Raw genomic sequence first — 18,044 nt, forward strand, 5'->3', positions numbered from 1 at the left:
GGGCGGGCAGGCGGGTGCGAGCGAGGGGTGTGCGCCGCTCTCTCCGCAGGGGGCGGGGGAGGCGGCCGCGCGGTGACGCGCGGGGCTGCTGCGGCTGCTCCGCCGGCAGATCATCACTCTCGGGCTGGGATGGACGCGGGGCGGGCGGGCCCTGGCGCGCGGAGCCAGGAGTCCGGGCCTCCCGGCTGCTAAGCGGCCCCCGAAGCCTCCCCCTTGCCCCCGGTTCCCCTCCTAGGAGCCCTGCCGACCCCCACTCCGGGGCTCTAGACTCGGCTCCCGCCCTCCTCTGATTCCCTGGACCTCCCCCTCTCGCCCGCCCTCGGGATCGACTAGATCCCTCCCCCTCCCGAGGATTCCGGCTGGATCCCTGCCCCTGCACCGCGGATCCTGCGCTCCCGGGCTCTGGGCCCCTGGGGATTGCTGTAGACACCTCCTCCCGCACCCGATCCCTTAGGATCTTCCGCCTCTACCGCCTTCTGGTCCCTCGAAGCCAGCCCACGGAGCCTGTGGATCCCCAATACAGTCCTTCCTCGTTGCCCCCTCTTCGCTCCGCCGGCCCCACTGCGGGGTTCCCTGTTCTCGATTCCTCCTGACCCCATCCCCTATCTCTCCTTTCCCCGGGGATCGACTGGATCCCGGCCCCGCCCCCCGGGGCTGGGGCGATCCCCCTCCCCCGCCCGGTGAGGCGCTGCGGGCGGGGGCTGGGCCTGCGGGGCCGCGGGGGCTCAGAGGCCGCCGCCCCCCTCCCGAAGCCCGTCTGCCCCCTACTCGGAGCCCTGGATGGAGGCACCACGGCCCCAGGGCTGAGCCAGGTAGGAGCTAAGCCGGGCCGGGTGGAGGGGGGGGGTGCGTGGTGGTCCACTGGGGTCTCCTTTCCCCATCTCTCTCCCTGAGCCTGGTTTCCCCCCAGCCTGCTCTGTCTGCGTGTCTCCGCCTAGGGATGCTCTCGCCGTGTCTCTGCGTCTCGGTCTCTTTGTCTCTGCCTCTCCCCAGCCCATGAATGATCCTTTGAATGGGCCCACAGACCCCGTGTGTTCCCATCTCCCCCTCCCCCTCCTCCTCCCCTTCCTGGCCAAGCCATTCTCCCCACTGCAGGAAGGGGGGGCCTGCGGCCTGAGCCCCCCTCCCTCAATTCTCCCCGGCTGGGGGAGTCAGGCCCCGGGCAGAAACGGGGAGAGCAAGGCAGAGGGATCGGGAGAAGGAGGGGGGAGCAAGATGTGGCAGACAGAGATGGGGAGACAAAATGGGGAGGACAGAGGTAGGAAAGAGGGGAGAGAGAAGGGGCTTAAGGGAGAAGCGTGGGGAAGAGGTTTGGAGGAGAGAGAGAGGAGAGAGAGAGAGAGAGAGAGAGAGAGATGAGGAATGGGCGAGGAGGGAGGTGGAGAAGAGAGATGGAAAAAGACAAGGCAGAAGCCAGAGCAAGCTGGAAGAGGCCGGGAAAGATGCTCTGAGGGAGCGCTATGGAGGGGAGATGGGGGGAGGGCTCCAGTGGGAGGGAAGAAGGGAGAGACGCTGGCAGCCAGGAGGCCAGGGTCCCAAAGTACCTTAAAGGGGGGGAGCAGAGGCAGACCCTGTTAGTAGGAGGGGGAGAGGTGGGGGGCCATGGAAGCCGAACCCAGCCTGGCATGGACAGAGGAGATCCTGAGGGAGCCAGCCCCAAGCCCCCTCCTTCTGATGGGGGAGCAGGAGCTTAAGAGGACCTGAAGAGGGGGAGGGCATGACTGGGTGTGTGTGGTAAGGATTCCTGTGTCCTCATCTCTGGAATAAATTGACACCTGCAGAGAGCCACCCGCGGGCTGGCGCCTGGCTCCGAAAACCCCGCGTCAGCAAACAGCTCTGGCGGCTGGGGGGGGGGGGGGCAGACGGCAGGGGGGCTTGCTGAAATGACCTGGGTGTCTGCCCCTTCGGTCTGATCTTGTCTCTTGTCCTGCCCCTGCTGTCCTGAGCATCCAGGCATCAGAGCAGCGACTGTGGGGGGCTGGCACTGTGGGGGGAAGGAGAGGTAAATAGCTGGGATGGGATGAGAAGAAAGCCGAGGCTTGCCCCCAGGACGTGGGTCAGAATGCCATGCGTGCAGGAGGCATCTGGGGTCCGAGGCTGTTGGAGACTGGCGGGGGGGGGGGGTGCGGGGGGCAGCTGGTGGCTGCATCTGATGCCCTCCAAACCCACCTCAGCACCCCTTCTCCCCAGCCAGAGGCCTGGTCACTGGGGCTAGGCTCTGATTGGCCAACAAGGAGCAAGAGGCGGATCTTTTAGGGGTTTTCTATGCCCCAATCTCCCGCTCCCCTCAACACACACATTTCTTTCTCTATGGTAAGGTTGGGGAAAACTCTAGCATTCTGACTCAGGCCTCTGCCCTCCTGCCCGGAATGTACACCATAACCCAGCCAGCCCCTTCCCCTCTTCCTCCAGACCCCCCTCCAGGGTTAAAGCTGCAGCCGGTTGCCGAGGTAACATTGCGGGGCAGCATCCTGTCGCCCGGCAACCGGCTGCAGGATCATGCATCTGTCCCCGGATTTGCCCCTCCAGCAGCATCCCCTCCCTACTCTAGCCCCTGCCTCAAGGCACCTTAAATTCTAATGGAAGAAATGAGGAGGACCTGGAGGGAAGGGGTTCCCCCCTCCCCTGATGCACTGATCCTTAGGGAATGGGCTGTTGCCAGGAGGAAAAGGTGGAAGGCTGTGGTAGTCCCAAGAAAGGCCCGAGTCTGGCCTGGGGTGGGGGTTCAGTGCTGTGAAATTATAGCTCTGGAGTAATTAACACGTATCAACAAACCCGCCACTTCCTGCTAATTAATGACTTGGTATTTTTATTTTCTCTTCCTTGTCTATCTCATCCCTCCCAGAGAGGTGGGAACTGGGACTCCTGAGTCCTGGAGGGGAGCCTGCCTGGGAGGGATAGAGCAGCTGGAAGGGTTGGGGGGACAGGATGCTGGATCTGGGGAGCTGGTCCTCCTTCTCCTCCGGCTCTGTCCTGGACGTCTACCACATCCTGACCCTTTCCCTGGCCTTAAGATGTTTCTATCTGGGTCCCTGCTTTGGGGCTGGGGGTTGCCTGCGGTTTCCGGGATTGGGGGGTTGCCAGGGGACCTGAGGGAGGAAGAAGGGAGGGCAACTTGGTCTGAATTCCAAGTCACTAACCACTTGTCTCTTGTTTCCCCGCTCCCTTCTGTCTGCCCTGTCCGATTCCCCTTCCCTTCTTCCACTTCTCTGTATTTTTCTGTTCGTCTGTCCGTCTGTCTGTCTCTGGCCTACCCTCCTCCTCCTGTCCCTCCTCCCTGCAGGTCGGGCCTACCTTCACCTCCTCCCACTTCCTTCCCCTTCCCCACCCCTTGCCCCCTCCATGGAGAGGAACAGACCCTTTCTCTGTCCAGTCTAACCCAGGTCCCTCCCGGCCCCCCTCCTCCCTCCTTTCCCCCGCCCCCTCCTCCCTACTGGGGCGAGGGGGGGCCTCCCTCCCTCTCCCCCCCTTCTCTCTCTCTCCGAGGGGGGGGGTCCCGGGGAGGGAGGGGGGGTCCCCCGATCAGCATGTGGCTCCTGGCGCTGTGTCTGGTGGGGCTGGCAGGGGCTCAACGGGGGGGAGGGGGTCCCGGTGGCAGCGCCCCGGGCAGCCCAGGCCTGGGCCTCAGCAGCCTCGGGGAGGAACGCTTTCCGGTGGTGAACACGGCCTACGGGCGAGTGCGCGGCGTGCGGCGCGAGCTCAACAACGAGATCCTGGGTCCCGTCGTGCAGTTTTTGGGTGTGCCCTACGCCACGCCACCCCTGGGCGCCCGCCGCTTCCAGCCGCCAGAGGCCCCCGCCTCGTGGCCCGGCGTGCGCAACGCCACCACCCTGCCGCCCGCCTGCCCGCAGAACCTGCACGGCGCGCTGCCTGCAATCATGCTGCCTGTGTGGTTCACCGACAACTTGGAAGCTGCCGCCACCTACGTGCAGAACCAGAGCGAGGACTGCCTGTACCTCAACCTCTACGTGCCCACCGAGGACGGTAAGGGTGCGGGCACTGGGCCGGGCCCCGTGGACACTGCCCACAAACGCACACGCAGACCCCCCAGGCTTCTGCAGGGCCTAGGCCCAGAACCCAGCCTTTGTGGGATGTAGTCCCTCCCAGGGCAGTTTGGGGTCTGCCGGGCAGCCCCAAGGACCTGTCTACAGACTAACACCCCCAGAGAGAGCCGTAGGTACCCAGCTGGGCGTGTAGACCCCCATTCCTGCCAAGGCACACACACGGTGTGGCCCCAAGGGCCACCAGGCACCGGAAGCATCGCTCCTCTGCCTAGACACCTGCTCCAGCCCTGCCCCACCTACCAGCCCCAGGCCTTGGCTTGTCCCCAAGGGACACTTTGGTTCTTCTACACCTGCTGGACAACAGACTCCACCTTTCCTCCAAGTGTGCATGGGCACACTTCCATCTGTCACATTGTGCTCAGGGCACTTCACCTGAGTGTAGCACCTCTTCCTTGGAGAGCTCTGACCCCTAGGCCCCCATGAGCACCCCTGAAGAATCAAGGAAGCTCCCTGTCGAGGGCCCCTCTATTCACAACACAGCACGCCCATCCCCCTGAGGACATCTTCCCTTCAGGAGGCTCAGCAGCCGCTGTCCTTGTAAAGGAGCTCTCCCCAGGTCACTGCCATGGTGCTCACGGCCCCCAGCACACTCCCCCGGAAAGTTCTTCACGAGCCAACCTTCAGCACACAGTATCTTTCAGGGTACCTTCCAGATGTCTACAACAGAGGTACTCAGCAGGACTCCAGCGGGCCCCAAAGCCCAGCCTCATAAATGGCCTCAGGTTATGCTTCTGACACTCCCCATCACTCCCCTAGAACACAACATCTCCACAGAGACCCTCTACTACAGCACCTCCCGCAGGCCATTTTCTGCCAACTGCACACACAGGCCTGGTACCCAGGAATCCCTGTACGCACCCAATACCCACCACACAAGGGCCACTGCACACTGGGAATCTCAACCTCTCAGCACATGGGTCATGTACCCAACCAACCTATGCACGGACCATGTGCTCCATCATCCCATGTATCAAAATTCCCAGTGCCTCTGAAATTGTGTACCCTCTCACCACATAGACCCATGCTCCCCAGTGTCCATAGATATATATTGTGTGTCCTAGTAACACCCAGAGACCTTTGCCTCAATAATGCCTGCACGTGGCCACTCATACCACAGTACCCAACACCCTCAACGCTTCCCAAGCATCACTTACCCAACTCTACCTGGAGATCACCTGTATCATAGCCCATGCTGTGACAACACACCTAGCAACCCTACACCCAACCCGCAGATCAAGTATGCTAACGCCTCACTCCCAGCACCTCCCGTTCCAACCATCCACCCTCTCTTCCCCATACCAGCCATGCACCCTAACACAGTAATACCCCTCCCATGGAAACCATGCCTCCTAGCAACTCCTGCCCACAACACACAGAAGTAGCATCCACTCCAATCCTATCCAGATTCCAAGCACCCCAGTAGACTATTTACTCCGTTACACTCCACACGGCCTCCCCAGTACCACCATACCCTCCAGGTGAGAGCCATCCACTCCACATCCCCCTGCCCTCTCATGGGCCACCTACCCCAACAGCCTGCGCTTCATAATGGCAGGTGAATCACTCACCCCAGGGACTCCACACAGACTGTCCATCACTATGCTCTCCACTTATGGGCTCTCCACCCACCCTCCCACCTCCATGTAGGCTCTCCATGCCTGTGTCCCCCTCAGGGGGCTATCTCCTCGCCCCTCATGTTCATGTGGAACATCCTCCCAGGACCTCCCAGGATGTTCATGTGGAACATCCTCCCAGGACTTCCCCCTAGCGGGCTGTCCGGCCCAACACCTCCACACACAATGTCCACCCTGCCCCCGCACCACCTATGCCCACACCTTCTATATTTTTAACCATCGCTTATCACAGACCTGCTTGGGGCCTGACACGTTCAGGTGATCTCACTGAATCTTCACACCAGCTCTGCAAGGAAGAGGTTGACTCAGGCGGGCACGTGTGCATACACGCACACGTGTGCATGCACGTGCACACACACACACACACACACACACAAATATTCTCACGCTCACCGCATGCCCTGCTGACTTCATCCCCATTCCTATCTTGTTGTAGAGAACAGACCCTAATCCTAATGGTCCCTTGGGGCTATCCTCACCAGTTGGGAGAAGCCTGGCAGAGGCTGGCCTGGGCCTTGCCAACCCATCCCTCCCCATGCCAGTGAGAGAAACCAATCTGCAGCAGGGACCTCCTCTGATTTCTGGGTTCCAGAATCGGCCCCTGACCCATTCCCCCTTCTGAGAGAAGCCTGGAACCAAACTCTGAGCCCAGTCCTGGGGCCTCTCCTTGACAACAGGAACAGTTTGTGCCTCCCAGCAGCTCCTGGCACCTTATGTGTCAGCCTCGCTCAAGGCACTGTGTTTCCTGTTCCTTCTTTGTGGACTGAACCCCAAATTGGGGAGGGGGGCTTTTTGGCATTAGAGCAATGTCGGGAAGAGGTGCTCATGCCCCTGGTGGGAAGTTGACCGACCATTTTTGGTGGGGGGAGAGTAGCCATGGGTAGGGGATGAGGTTGGGGGTGCAGAGGGAAGAGGTGGATGGAGGGCAAGACCTGATGACCCCTTTCCCTGCTTCGCCCCACATCGGGGAGGTGGGGTGAGAAGCCAGGCCCCCTGAGTGCGGATGGAAGAGGAATGCTGTCGGGGTGAGAGACTGGGCAGGCGGGCAGGCGGCCCTAGCTGGCCTAGCCCCAGCCCTCCAGTGGGGAGCAGAGGGCCAGCAGGGGCTGTGAGCTGCAGAGCAGAGGGGGGGGGCAGGCAACTCTATCCTACGCTCTGCCCTCCAGATGGGTCCTTTCTGCCCAGCCCCTCCCTCTCAGCCTGGGGGAGCAGGCAGGTACTGGGCTGGCCAAAAGAGGGCCTGCGTGAGTGGTGGCCCTGGTGGCACAGCTGGCCTTGGTCTCCCTAGGGCTCAGGGTGGGCCTCCCCTCCCCTCCCACCCAACTTCTAACACCGTTTCATTTCCAGCAATTAGCAAACACTTCGACAAGCCAAGCCAATATGTCTTAAAACAGGCCTCAGCCCACTCAGGCACCCCATCCCCCCAAAACCAGCCTTTTCTTTGGGGCATGACTTTTTCCGGGGAGGGGAACAAATTTGGGTTGTAGAAACGTTTTTCTCTTTTCTTGGTTTCTTTTTCTTGCAAACAAATTTTGCTTTTTTTGGCTTATTTTTTCTGCCCTCCACCCTCCCCTTTTCTGCTTCCTGTCCTCCCCTCCCCATCCACCACCTCTCCCCCGACCCCCATCTTTCCCCACAAAATTGTCCTTTTTTCTCTGTTTTGTGTTCCCGGTCTTAGGTCCGCTCACAAAAAAACGTGACGAGGCGACGCTCAATCCGCCAGACACAGGTAGATTTAAAAATCCCGCTGCTGCATGTGGTTGCTGATAAAGAGGATGCTCACGGCCCTGCCCCTAACTAAATGCCCCCCCGCAGCTCTCAAGGCCCCCCTCAGTTGTTCTCCCAACTAAAAACGAAAAGAAAAGAAAAGAAAAATTTGTACTAATTGGAAAAAATAATTATGAAAACTTCAAAACTTCAAATGAAATTCGAACACAATGTTGGACCCACTAGCAAACCTACAAGAAAAGCTAAACATGGCCAAAAATATAAGTGAGAAAAGAAATTGGAAATGTCCGAGAAAAAACAAAACAAAACAAAACAAAAACCACAAACACCAAAGAATTGGATAAAATGTTTAGAGTTTGACAGCAATTTGGACTGTTTGGAAACTTGCGAAATGTAACATTTGAAACAAACAAACAAACAAACAAAACCAAACAACTTTAATTCGGAGCAAAACTACATTCGAAAAAAGTATCTTAAGTTGGCAAATTGATGACCTAATTGAAACATCAGAAACAAACCTGCTACAATTTCAAAAGCCTGTCAGATGCAGAAAACACAAACATTTGGAGCAAATGAAAGAATTCGGAAATTTTTGAACACAGGGCCCAATATCTTGAAGTTTCACCACAAAATTTTGAAAAACAAAAAAATAAATGCAAAGAACTTTTTTCTTTTTTTTCTTTTTTTTCCAAAAAAAACAAAAAAAATACAAAACAAAACAAAACACGGATCTTTTTGGTTTTTGGTTTTTTTGTTTTTGGTTTTTTCTTTTCTTGTTGAATCTGCCCCGAGAGCTTCTGGCTTTTTGGTTGTTGTTGGGTTTTTTTTTTTTTTTCCTTTCTTTCTTCTTTCTTGATCCTGTTTTTTGTTGTTGGTTTTGAATTCTTGGTGCCGGGGGTCCCCTCCCTGCTCCTTCCCTTTCCGACCCCTCCTCCCCCCACACCGGGAGTGGAGGTGCTGGGTGGGGAGGAGTGGGGAGAAGTAAGGAGGCAAAAGGAGAGCCTGGGAGGGAGGAGACTCCGGCCTGAGTCTGGCTGGAAGGCCACCAGAGGTTCGGAAACCAGGGGAAGAGCAGGATTCTGAGAGGACACAGAGAGGGCGGAGCCCACCAAGTGGAGGGAGGTGGCAGAGAAGGTCCTAAGAGACTAGAGGCTGCAAGCTGCCTGCAGGGGTGGAGGCGAGTGTCTTAGTGTCCTGTGGGCTCACCCAGCAGGCAGGCAGGAGAAAAGTTTCTAGTGGGAGGAAGGGAGGCAAGCAGAGCCGTTGGGGACTGGCCGTGGAGGCCTAGGCCTGGCTCTGGTTTGTTGAATGCTCAGGCTAGTCAGAGATTGCAAGTGTCAAGGAAGAGGAGGGGCAGTGGGCCATGGGTGACCCCAGCCCTGCACCATGGCTGAATCATGGAGGGCTGTAACAAAGGGTACTGGCCTTGGGGACCCTGGCAAGCCCACTCAGACTCCCACCCTCTTCCGGAATCTGACTCCTCAGTGGCAGTGATTAATGGGATCCTTTTGGGACATGGCAAGAGGGGCGCCCAGTGCAGGGTCAGGCCAGTTTGGGGGGGTGGGTCTGTGACTAAAGAACTGTACCCTGGCTTTATCAAGCAGGCTCTTTCCCACCCTGCCTCCTCCTGCCACAGTAATTAGGCTGGGGGTTGCCATGGTAACTGGGGAGGTGACCTAGAAAGGAATTAGGGCGGGGAGGAGACCAAGCCCCCAGGGACCCTAGGCTGGCACCCCCTCACCCACAGACCAGGCTACCACATGGACCTGAGACCCAAGTCTGAGGAACTGTCTGGACCCTTCCAGCATCTCTAGCACTAGTGCCAGCGTTGGGAGTTTGCTCTACCTAGGAGCAGGAAGGAGATTTGCTGTGTGTGTGTGGGGAGGGGGTCCCCTGGATCCAGCAGATGCCCTGGGGAGGGTCCCCCCCACCTCTAGCTTCTTGGAAGGTCTGTCTGGCATTTGAGGAAGTGCCGTGGGGCAGGCCAGCAGGAGGTGGAGTGGGGCCTTTGGCCAGGGCTAGATGGGGAGGGAGGGAGGGGAATCCGGTCTTGCCCCCCAGGGACGGGAGTGACATGTCCCCTGAGCTCCAGGCTGGTCCTCCACAGGCCTGGGAGCTGGGTGGTGCTGCTTCTGGTCTGACTATATTCTTGTCCCCTGACCCTGGCCCACCGCCCACCCCCTCCCCACGCAGATATCCGGGACTCGGGGAAGAAGCCCGTGATGCTGTTTCTCCACGGCGGCTCCTACATGGAGGGCACCGGGAACATGTTCGATGGCTCCGTCCTGGCCGCCTATGGCAACGTCATTGTAGCCACGCTCAACTACCGGCTTGGGGTGCTCGGTGAGGGTGGGCCGCCAACCCTCGGGGCTGGAGCCTGGGAGGGGGCCCTGGGGGGTGGTGTTCCTCCAGATCCAGCAGAAGCAGAATGGCTTCTGGGCTGCACTGAGCTGCCCAGAAAGGGGGCGAGGGTGCTCTGACCCCCCCAGGAAGCCCCTTCCCTTGTCTGCTTCCAGGCTTTCTCAGCACCGGGGACCAGGCTGCAAAAGGCAACTATGGACTCCTAGACCAGATCCAGGCACTGCGATGGCTCAGTGAAAACATTGCCCACTTCGGGGGTGACCCTGAGCGCATCACCATCTTTGGATCTGGGGCAGGGGCTTCCTGTGTCAACCTTCTGATCCTCTCTCACCATTCGGAAGGTACCTGCGACCCCTCAGCCTGCCCCTCCTCCCATCCCCTTTCCCACACTCTGGCCCTTCCCAGGTCCCTCTTCCCACCTTGGGCTAACGATGTGGCCCTACCTGAGGCCTGCCTGTCCTGCCAGGCTTGTTCCAGAAGGCCATCGCCCAGAGCGGCACTGCCATTTCCAGTTGGTCTGTCAACTACCAGCCGCTCAAGTACACGCGCCTGCTGGCGGCCAAAGTGGGCTGCGACCGCGAGGACAGCACCGAAGCTGTGGAGTGTCTGCGCCGGAAGCCCTCCCGGGAGCTGGTGGACCAGGATGTACAGCCCGCCCGGTATGGGGGTGGGAGAGGGCTGGGGCCAGGCCTTCCCTTCCCTTGCTGGTTCCCAGGAGGTTAATGGGGAGAGGTGCCCACAGGCATTCCGCTTGGTAAGGAGATGTGAGCTTTGGGTCCCTCTGCCAGCCCTGCCTCCTCCTCTGGGAAGCCTTCCCTAAGTGGAGGTGCCCAGACAGAGTGCACGCAGGTGCCACAGAGCGCTTTTGGGAAGACTTCCCGGGAGGCCAGGTGCCCTGAGGACTCAGGAGATTTTACCGAGGGGTGCGAAGGGTCTTCTGAGCAGAAGGCCAGGCAGGCCATGCACTGAGAGGAGGCTGGGGAGCAGGTGCTGAGACCCTGACCCCTTTTCCCCAGTTACCACATCGCCTTTGGGCCCGTGGTGGATGGTGACGTCGTCCCCGATGACCCCGAGATCCTCATGCAGCAGGGAGAGTTCCTCAACTATGACATGCTTATTGGCGTCAACCAAGGAGAAGGCCTCAAGTTCGTGGAGGACTCCGCAGAGAGTGAGGACGGCGTGTCTGCCAGCGCCTTTGACTTTACAGTCTCCAACTTTGTGGACAACCTGTATGGCTACCCTGAGGGCAAGGATGTGCTTCGGGAGACCATCAAGTTCATGTACACGGACTGGGCTGACCGGGACAATGGCGAGATGCGAAGAAAGACCCTGCTGGCGCTCTTTACAGACCACCAGTGGGTGGCACCAGCTGTGGCCACCGCCAAGCTGCACGCTGACTACCAGTCCCCTGTCTACTTTTATACCTTCTACCACCACTGCCAGGCTGAGGGCCGGCCCGAGTGGGCAGACGCAGCACACGGGGACGAGCTACCCTATGTCTTTGGTGTGCCCATGGTGGGTGCCACCGACCTCTTCCCCTGCAACTTCTCCAAGAATGACGTCATGCTCAGCGCTGTGGTCATGACCTACTGGACCAACTTCGCCAAGACTGGGTGAGGGCGGCCGGTGGGGCTGGGTGGGCCCCTCCACCTGCAGGCCAAGGCACACACCCCCTCCATGCTCAGTGCCCCGTCTCTCACTCCTCATAGTCACTCCTCCATCATTGCCTTGTTGACCCAGATACCTGCTGGACACCTTCTCTGTGCCAGGCACTGAGCTTCCTGTTGGAGATTCAGCAGAGTCAGATCCTAGGGGCCCATCCTTGTTGGGGGAGGGGTGCTCCCTGGGTAGCTTTGGCTCCAGGTCTGTCTCTCCTGCCCTCCTCCCTCCCCTGTCTCTCCTGGCACTCTGCTCTGCATCTGATGCTCTGGGCTGTGTATCTGTGAGGATTTGTGTCTGTGTCTCTGTCCCTCTCTCTACATCTCTCTCTTCAAATCCACTGATGTCTCTGCCTTTCCCTTGACTCTTGCCCGGGTGTCTGCTTTTCTCTTGCTAGTCTCCCCCTGACTGTCTCTGTCCTTTGTTTCTTTGTTCCTAAATGTGTCTATCTCACTCAGTCTCAGAGGCGGCCTCTCTCACCGGGTATCTCTCTGCCTCTCTCTATGCCTCCGTCATCCCTGCCCATCTCTGCCCCTCTGCCCTCATCTCTGCCTATCTCTGCCCCTCTGCCCTCATCCCTGCCTGCCTCTGGCAGTTTCTCCCTCTCTCGCTCTCGCTCTCGCTCGCTCTCTCTCGGGCCTCCCTTCTGTGGGTCTCCCTACCCTCCCGCGGAGCCTTCCCCTCACTCCACCTTTCCCCACCCTCCTGTGCCCGCAGCGACCCCAACCAGCCAGTGCCGCAGGACACCAAGTTCATCCACACCAAGCCCAACCGCTTCGAGGAGGTGGTGTGGAGCAAGTTCAACAGCAAGGAGAAGCAGTACCTGCACATTGGCCTGAAGCCCCGCGTGCGCGACAACTACCGCGCCAACAAGGTGGCCTTCTGGCTGGAGCTGGTGCCGCACCTGCACAACCTGCACACGGAGCTCTTCACCACCACCACGCGCCTGCCGCCCTACGCCACGCGCTGGCCGCCGCGCCCGCCCCCCGGCGCCTCGGGCACCCGCCGGCCCCCGCCGCCCGCCACGCTGCCGCCCGAGCCCGAGCCCGAACCGGGCCCGCGGGCCTACGACCGCTTCCCCGGGGACTCCCGGGACTACTCCACCGAGCTCAGCGTCACGGTGGCGGTGGGCGCCTCGCTGCTCTTCCTCAACATCCTGGCCTTCGCCGCGCTCTACTACAAGCGGGACCGGCGGCAGGAGCTGCGGTGCCGGCGGCTCAGCCCCCCGGGGGGCTCGGGCTCGGGAGTGCCGGCCGGGGGCCCCCTGCTGCCTGCCGCGGGCCGGGAGCTGCCGCCCGAGGAGGAGCTGGTGTCGCTGCAGCTGAAGCGCGCGGGGGGCGTCGGGGCGGACCCCGCCGAGGCCCTGCGCCCCGCCTGCCCGCCCGACTACACGCTGGCCCTGCGCCGGGCTCCGGACGACGTGCCTCTGCTGGCCCCCGGGGCGCTGACCCTGCTGCCCAGTGGCCTGGGGCCGCCGCCGCCGCCGCCGCCCCCCTCCCTGCACCCCTTCGGGCCCTTCCCGCCGCCGCCCCCCACCGCCGCGGGCCACAACAACACGCTCCCGCACCCCCACTCCACCACTCGGGTATAGGGGGCGGCGTGGGGGCGGGGGCCCTCCTCCGCAGCCCCCTGCCCCCCCACCGCGCCCCCAGCCAGCGGGCGGTGGCCGCTCGGAAGTCAGGGAGGAGGACTGGCCGCAGGCTCCTCGCCACCGCGCTGGACGTGTCACCCCGCGGTGTGGCCCCGGTGGCGAGGGGCGCCAGGTGGACACGGGCGTCCTCACCACCACGGGTGTCTTTCCCATGCCCAGAGGCCCGTTCTCTTCTTTGGACCTGGGCCTTGGAACAACTGGGGGGCACTCGGTCCCCTCCACTGGGACACCAGTCTTGGGTGTGTGGCAGCGTGGAGGTGTGCTTTCTCACAAGGGGGTGTGTTTTCCCATGTGCAGGGTGAGGTTTTTTTTTTGCCCCCCTGGACACATGTTGGCCCCCTCAAAGAATTTCTGCGGGGATTTGTACCCCAGACCCCTGTTCCCTCATGCCTTCTCTCACCTCCTCCCCCTCCCACACCCCATGGAGACCCTGGAAGTGGCGTAGTTGGCGGACAGTGACCCTGGGCCACCAGACGACACAGGGTGGTGCCTGGGAAGGTAGCGAGGAAATCAGCCGTCCCCCCCCTCCCGCTCAGAGCCCCCTGCCCCCTCTGCCCCCAGCGAAGCATGTTTATCCCCCGTGGCCCATGTCAGATGAAGCACGTCCTCTGGGTAGGCTTCGCCTCCCACAGATGACAGACAAGACAGACAGACACAGATTCCCTGCCGGGTGGGGGGAAGGGAGGAGATCCGTGCATCCCTGTGCAGCCTGGGAACGTGTTGTCTCGTGGGTCCAGGACACACTCTGAGTGCAAACATGTTCTTGTGTGTGGATGAGTGTTTTCCCCCATGAAGACGGTCCCTTCCTCTCTAGCACTTCCAGGCAGCCCCAGGCCTGAGGCCTAGCACTTAGATCCTCCTCACCCAGCAGGTGGGAACAGACTTGAAGAAGCTGGGAGGGGTGCCCCTCTCTTCCCCCAAGAGATGCCAAGTTGGGGGGTGTGGTGTGCCACCCACAGAGGCCATGCATGCTTGACCAAAGCCCTCACTGGGGTCTAAGGACAGCCTTTCCTTCAGTTCTCAGACCATTGTTCATCCGTGCCAAACTGGGTCAGGTGGGTTTGAGGGGTGTGGGGGGGTGGAAGACCCCCCAGATGTGCCAAGGATTCTCCAGTCCTGGGCCAGGGCAGGTAAATGTAGGGACAGGTGGGATACCAGGGAGGCAAGTGGCAGTGAAAGGGGGTCCTGCTTGTGTCTCTCCTTCGTCCACGGTGTCTCACTCCTCCCGTCTCTGCCTCAGTGTCCCTCTTCCCATGTCTGTCTCCCTCTTCTCAATGTGAGAACGCCTTCTCCCCTCAGCCCCCCGTTCCCTGCCTGGACCCTGCCGGGCCCCCTTCCCTCAGCTGCCTGAGCTCAAGGAAAGAGGCATGGAGGGCACAGGGCAGGCGCAGGGGAGGAGGCAGGGGGTACAAAGGCTTCTCAGGACAGGTTGGGGAATGAGGTCAGCTGTGCCAAGGAACAGGTGGCGGGGGCGGCGGGAGACGGGGCTCCGGTGGACAGCAGCAGGGACAGTTTGAAAGGACATGTGTGAGGTGACTGTCCGGAGAGGACACCGCCCGAGGAGAAAGGGTCTGGGCCTCTGGGGAGAAGGATGATGTCAGGAAGGGTTTTAAGGGACACCAGTGAGGGAGTGTCCTCTTCTGCTGGTGTTTTGTGAGTTTGTTAGTGCCAAACTGGAGTAGGGGGTGGGGTGCTGTCTTCCACTGACACCCAGATCCAGAATCCCTGGTCTTGGCTCCCCAGAACTCTGCCTCCTGTCCCTTCTGCCACCTACCCCCACAGAAACTTAATTCTTTTCTGACCCCTTCCCTTGCCTGGTCTAGCTCCTCTCCAAACAGCCATGCCCTCTAAATGCTAGAGACCTGGGCCCTGAACCCTGTAGACAGATGCCCCCCAAACTGGGGCATGGGAGGGGGGCTGGGGGACCCCATGATTCAGCCACGGACTCCAATGCCCAGCCCCTCTCCCCAGAACAATCCCCTGACAATCCCATGTCCCTAACCCCAACCCGTTGCGGCTCTGTACACATTTTTAAACCTGGCAAAAGATGAAGAGAATATTGTAAATATAAAAATTTAACTGTTGGCTTGTGCCTGCTGTGATGGGGGTGGCGTAGGGGTGAGTGGAAGGGGAGTGGGGGGGCTCCGAGAAATGAGTCTTTGGGCCACTCCAGCCAGTGAGGAGAGGGAGGTGATCTGAGCCTGCAGCCCATTTTGGGAGCTGCTTAGAGCTCCGAGAGAAAGGGGGGAATGGATGCTGGGGTCAGGTTGCCACGGTAGCAGTGTCGTGTGGGAAGTTCTGATCAGGGCCCAGGTGTGTGCTGGGGCCTGAGCCCAGTGCGGAGAAGGAATGAGCTGGGACTCATGGGGGCCAACAAACAGGCCATGGGGCTCATGGGCTAATCCAAGTGACTGGCTTACAGGACAGGCATTCGAGGTGAAGGGCTGAGCCTCTGCCAAGGCCTGGGCCCAGGCTGGAGGGTCATCCACTGGGGCCCAAGACTCTGCCTCTTGGCACATTGTGAGGGAGAACCCCGGCATCATTGTGACCCGCTTGCCCCCAGGAGTCTCTGGGACAGGCAGGCAGACTCGTGAATATTGTGTGCAGTGTGGGATGGGGGCCTAGGGGCCCCGGTGGCCCTAGGGACCCCCATGGCCATGGCTGAGCGGCCACGGCCCGGGTGGGCCTCATATCACAGCTCCAACACCAACAACTGTCAGGATCTGGGCAACTCCATCCTGTTGCTGCTGGGCCTCATCATCTGCATTAACATTAGCATCAATATGGTGACGCTGGTCAGGGTGGGGTCAGGCGGGAGGGTGCTGGCCAGATGGCGGCGGTGGCGGGAGGCCTGGTGGCCAGGGCCGGCCCAGGGTCATTGTGTCCTCCCTCACCTAGCTCTGGCGCAGACTCCGTGGCTTCTTACACCAAGTGTTCCATATTGTTTATGAGAAAGGTAAGTGGGGGGCCAGGAACACCAGAGAGGCAGAAACCAGGCCAGGCCATCTAGCCCTGACCCTGAGCTAGCCCCTTCCCCTCCCGCTCTCCCCTCTCAGACACCATAGTGCTGCAGCATCTCCCCCGCCCACACCTGGCACCCTACCCCTCCATCCCTGTAGGAGCCAGCCTCCCTTCCAGCCTCTCGCCTCTCCTTGATCTGCAGAAGCTTCTAAGTCATCCTCACCTGGGAAGCAGACCCAGCCTCCGAAGCAGAGCACCCCTGCAGTCCACCTTCGATGCACCATGGACCCCGTGAAAATGACTGTGACTCCCCCACCCACTCACCGCCACCGTCACCGAGGCTCTTCAGGCCGCCGCGCCCACCGCCCGGTAGCCTGGGCCCCTGACACTGACGACGAGGAGAAGCCCCCACATCAGCACTCTGCAGTCTGCTCCCACAACTGGGATCACCCCACAGACTGGGAAGGCTTCCAGTCCACAAAGGGCTTCTGGGGCCCCTGGCCCCAGGATGCTGTGGAGCCCGCTCCCCAGACCATTCGCTTCCAGCAGACCATAGAAGGCAGGCCCCTGAAAGGCGAGATGCAGTCAGAGATGGGCCTAGAGGCCTATGTGTACCCTGTGAATCCCCCGCCCCCAAGCCCTCAGACGCTGAGCCACAAGAACAGCGGAGCGGGGCCCAGGGCCCAAGCCGAGCAGGAGCAATGCGCCCCTGCCCCTCCTGCCCCACCGCCTGCCCGGGGCCCAGCAATCGTCCCTGACATCCCCCGGTGCCGCTCCTCGGGCCGTGTAGTGTACGATGCCCGTGATGTGAGGCGGCGGCTCCAGGAGCTGACCCGAGAGGTGGAGGCCCTGTCTCACTGTTACCCCCTGGGCTCCAGATCCAGCAATGCTGAGGAGACAGGCAAGGACTGGGTGTACCGTTCCCTGACAGAGAGGTGACTGGGACGACAATAAAAGGAAGAGAGAAAAATAAAAAAATAAAAAAAATAAAAAAAAAAGGAAGAAAGGAGGTGGTTTGTGGTGGTGTGGGGGATGCCAGGGCCCACACAGCATCAGGGAGCCCCAGTTGCCAAGAGAAGGATCCCTCTGGCAACGGGGCCTCCAGGGCCCTCAGAACCCTCATCAACCTCTCAGCTGTCCCGAGCTCATAGCCCCTTCTGGGTCCCGAGGTTCCCACCTGGCACTCTCATGTTTTCTTACATGCCTGGAGCAGCCCCACACTCAAATCCTTTTCCAGATACTCAGGCAGACCTGCGCTAGAACAGAGATCCCAGCATCCCCGTGGTCCTAGCCCCTTGGTGGCCCGGTTTCGGTCAGAGCCCGGGGTTGGGCTGCAGCCACAAGGCGTGGTGTGCTTCTCCACTAAGCCCTGGTTTCTTTGAGGGGGGCTAGTGGAGTGTGAGGGCATCCAGGCCCTCGCAATTCCCCAGTCCAGGGCCCATGAGCAGGTACAGGGTCGGAGCAGAGGAGCAAACCCCAAGCACATCCTCAAGGGCTTCCCTCTGTGACTTCAACTCCTCTGATTAGTACCTGCCTGTCACCAATGAGGAGACTAAGGCTCAGAGAAAGCAAGTGACTTATTCGTGGTCACAGAGACACCAGGCATCAGCTTCATGGTCTCAGATGCTCTGGGCACTGAGTCAGCTCGGCCCATCAGACTCCTCACCTTCCTCAGTCTGCCGTGTGAACTCATCAGAATATTCCGTCCATGGACAGCAGGGACACACAGACCCTACCCTACTCCTAGATAGTCGGCATCACACATGGGCATGCACCCATGTGTACACATGTCCACACACGTGTGCGCTTGGGAGTGAGAAGCCATGTGAGTGTGCCTGGGCCGAAGGAACTGGACCCCACCTTCTGTAGCAGATGGATTCCTGGAATGTGGACAGACAGGCCTTTTGTGAATCAGCCTGCTTTTCTGTTCCCTTATATGCAAGCGCCGGTAGTGATAATTTTAAGTCGACTGATTCCCTTCAGTGA

At 60.2% G+C, this 18,044-nt stretch overlaps 2 protein-coding genes across 6 annotated transcripts; both read left to right on the forward strand.

Moving 5' to 3' along the window:
- The first annotated feature begins 67 nt into the window (after positions 1-67).
- On the forward strand, positions 68-15,181 carry NLGN2 (neuroligin 2). Of its 3 annotated transcripts, none has more exons than XM_025428570.3 (8): positions 70-812; positions 3,284-3,984; positions 7,377-7,427; positions 9,620-9,769; positions 9,943-10,128; positions 10,254-10,446; positions 10,804-11,400; positions 12,164-15,181. In XM_025428570.3, the coding sequence occupies exons 2-8, from the start codon at positions 3,528-3,530 to the stop codon at positions 13,035-13,037; spliced, it is 2,508 nt and encodes an 835-aa protein (XP_025284355.1). In that variant the 5' UTR covers positions 70-812; positions 3,284-3,527; the 3' UTR covers positions 13,038-15,181. The 3 variants fall into 3 exon arrangements, with proteins under 3 accessions (XP_048966115.1, XP_025284355.1, XP_025284357.1); XM_025428572.3 differs by having other exon boundaries at positions 73-812; positions 3,852-3,984; XM_049110158.1 differs by lacking the exon at positions 7,377-7,427 and having other exon boundaries at positions 68-812.
- A 199-nt stretch (positions 15,182-15,380) lies between these two features.
- Positions 15,381-17,014, forward strand: SPEM1 (spermatid maturation 1). Of its 3 annotated transcripts, none has more exons than XM_025428575.3 (3): positions 15,381-15,533; positions 15,996-16,053; positions 16,261-17,014. In XM_025428575.3, exons 1-3 carry the CDS (start codon positions 15,447-15,449, stop codon positions 16,995-16,997), a joined length of 882 nt encoding a protein of 293 aa, XP_025284360.1. In that variant the 5' UTR covers positions 15,381-15,446; the 3' UTR covers positions 16,998-17,014. The 3 variants fall into 3 exon arrangements, with proteins under 3 accessions (XP_025284360.1, XP_025284359.1, XP_025284358.1); XM_025428574.3 differs by lacking the exon at positions 15,381-15,533 and adding an exon at positions 15,641-15,883; XM_025428573.3 differs by lacking the exon at positions 15,381-15,533 and adding an exon at positions 15,644-15,892.
- Positions 17,015-18,044: the final 1,030 nt, after the last annotated feature.

The sequence above is a fragment of the Canis lupus genome, chromosome 5, assembly GCF_003254725.2.
Source record: "Canis lupus dingo isolate Sandy chromosome 5, ASM325472v2, whole genome shotgun sequence".
NCBI classification, from domain to species: Eukaryota; Metazoa; Chordata; class Mammalia; order Carnivora; family Canidae; genus Canis; species Canis lupus.

Excerpts from the sequence above, each read along its gene's own strand:
- NLGN2 (XM_025428570.3), top strand. The coding sequence starts at position 3,528 with ATGTGGCTCCTGGCGCTGTGTCTGGTGGGGCTGGCAGGGGCTCAACGG. Across the intron at positions 7,428-9,619 it reads GCTCAATCCGCCAGACACAG|ATATCCGGGACTCGGGGAAG; the intron begins GTAGATTTAAAA and ends CTCCCCACGCAG. Across the intron at positions 10,129-10,253 it reads CCTCTCTCACCATTCGGAAG|GCTTGTTCCAGAAGGCCATC; the intron begins GTACCTGCGACC and ends CTGTCCTGCCAG.
- SPEM1 (XM_025428573.3), top strand. The coding sequence starts at position 15,749 with ATGGCCATGGCTGAGCGGCCACGGCCCGGGTGGGCCTCATATCACAGC. Across the intron at positions 15,893-15,995 it reads GCATCAATATGGTGACGCTG|CTCTGGCGCAGACTCCGTGG; the intron begins GTCAGGGTGGGG and ends TCCCTCACCTAG. Across the intron at positions 16,054-16,260 it reads CCATATTGTTTATGAGAAAG|AAGCTTCTAAGTCATCCTCA; the intron begins GTAAGTGGGGGG and ends CTTGATCTGCAG.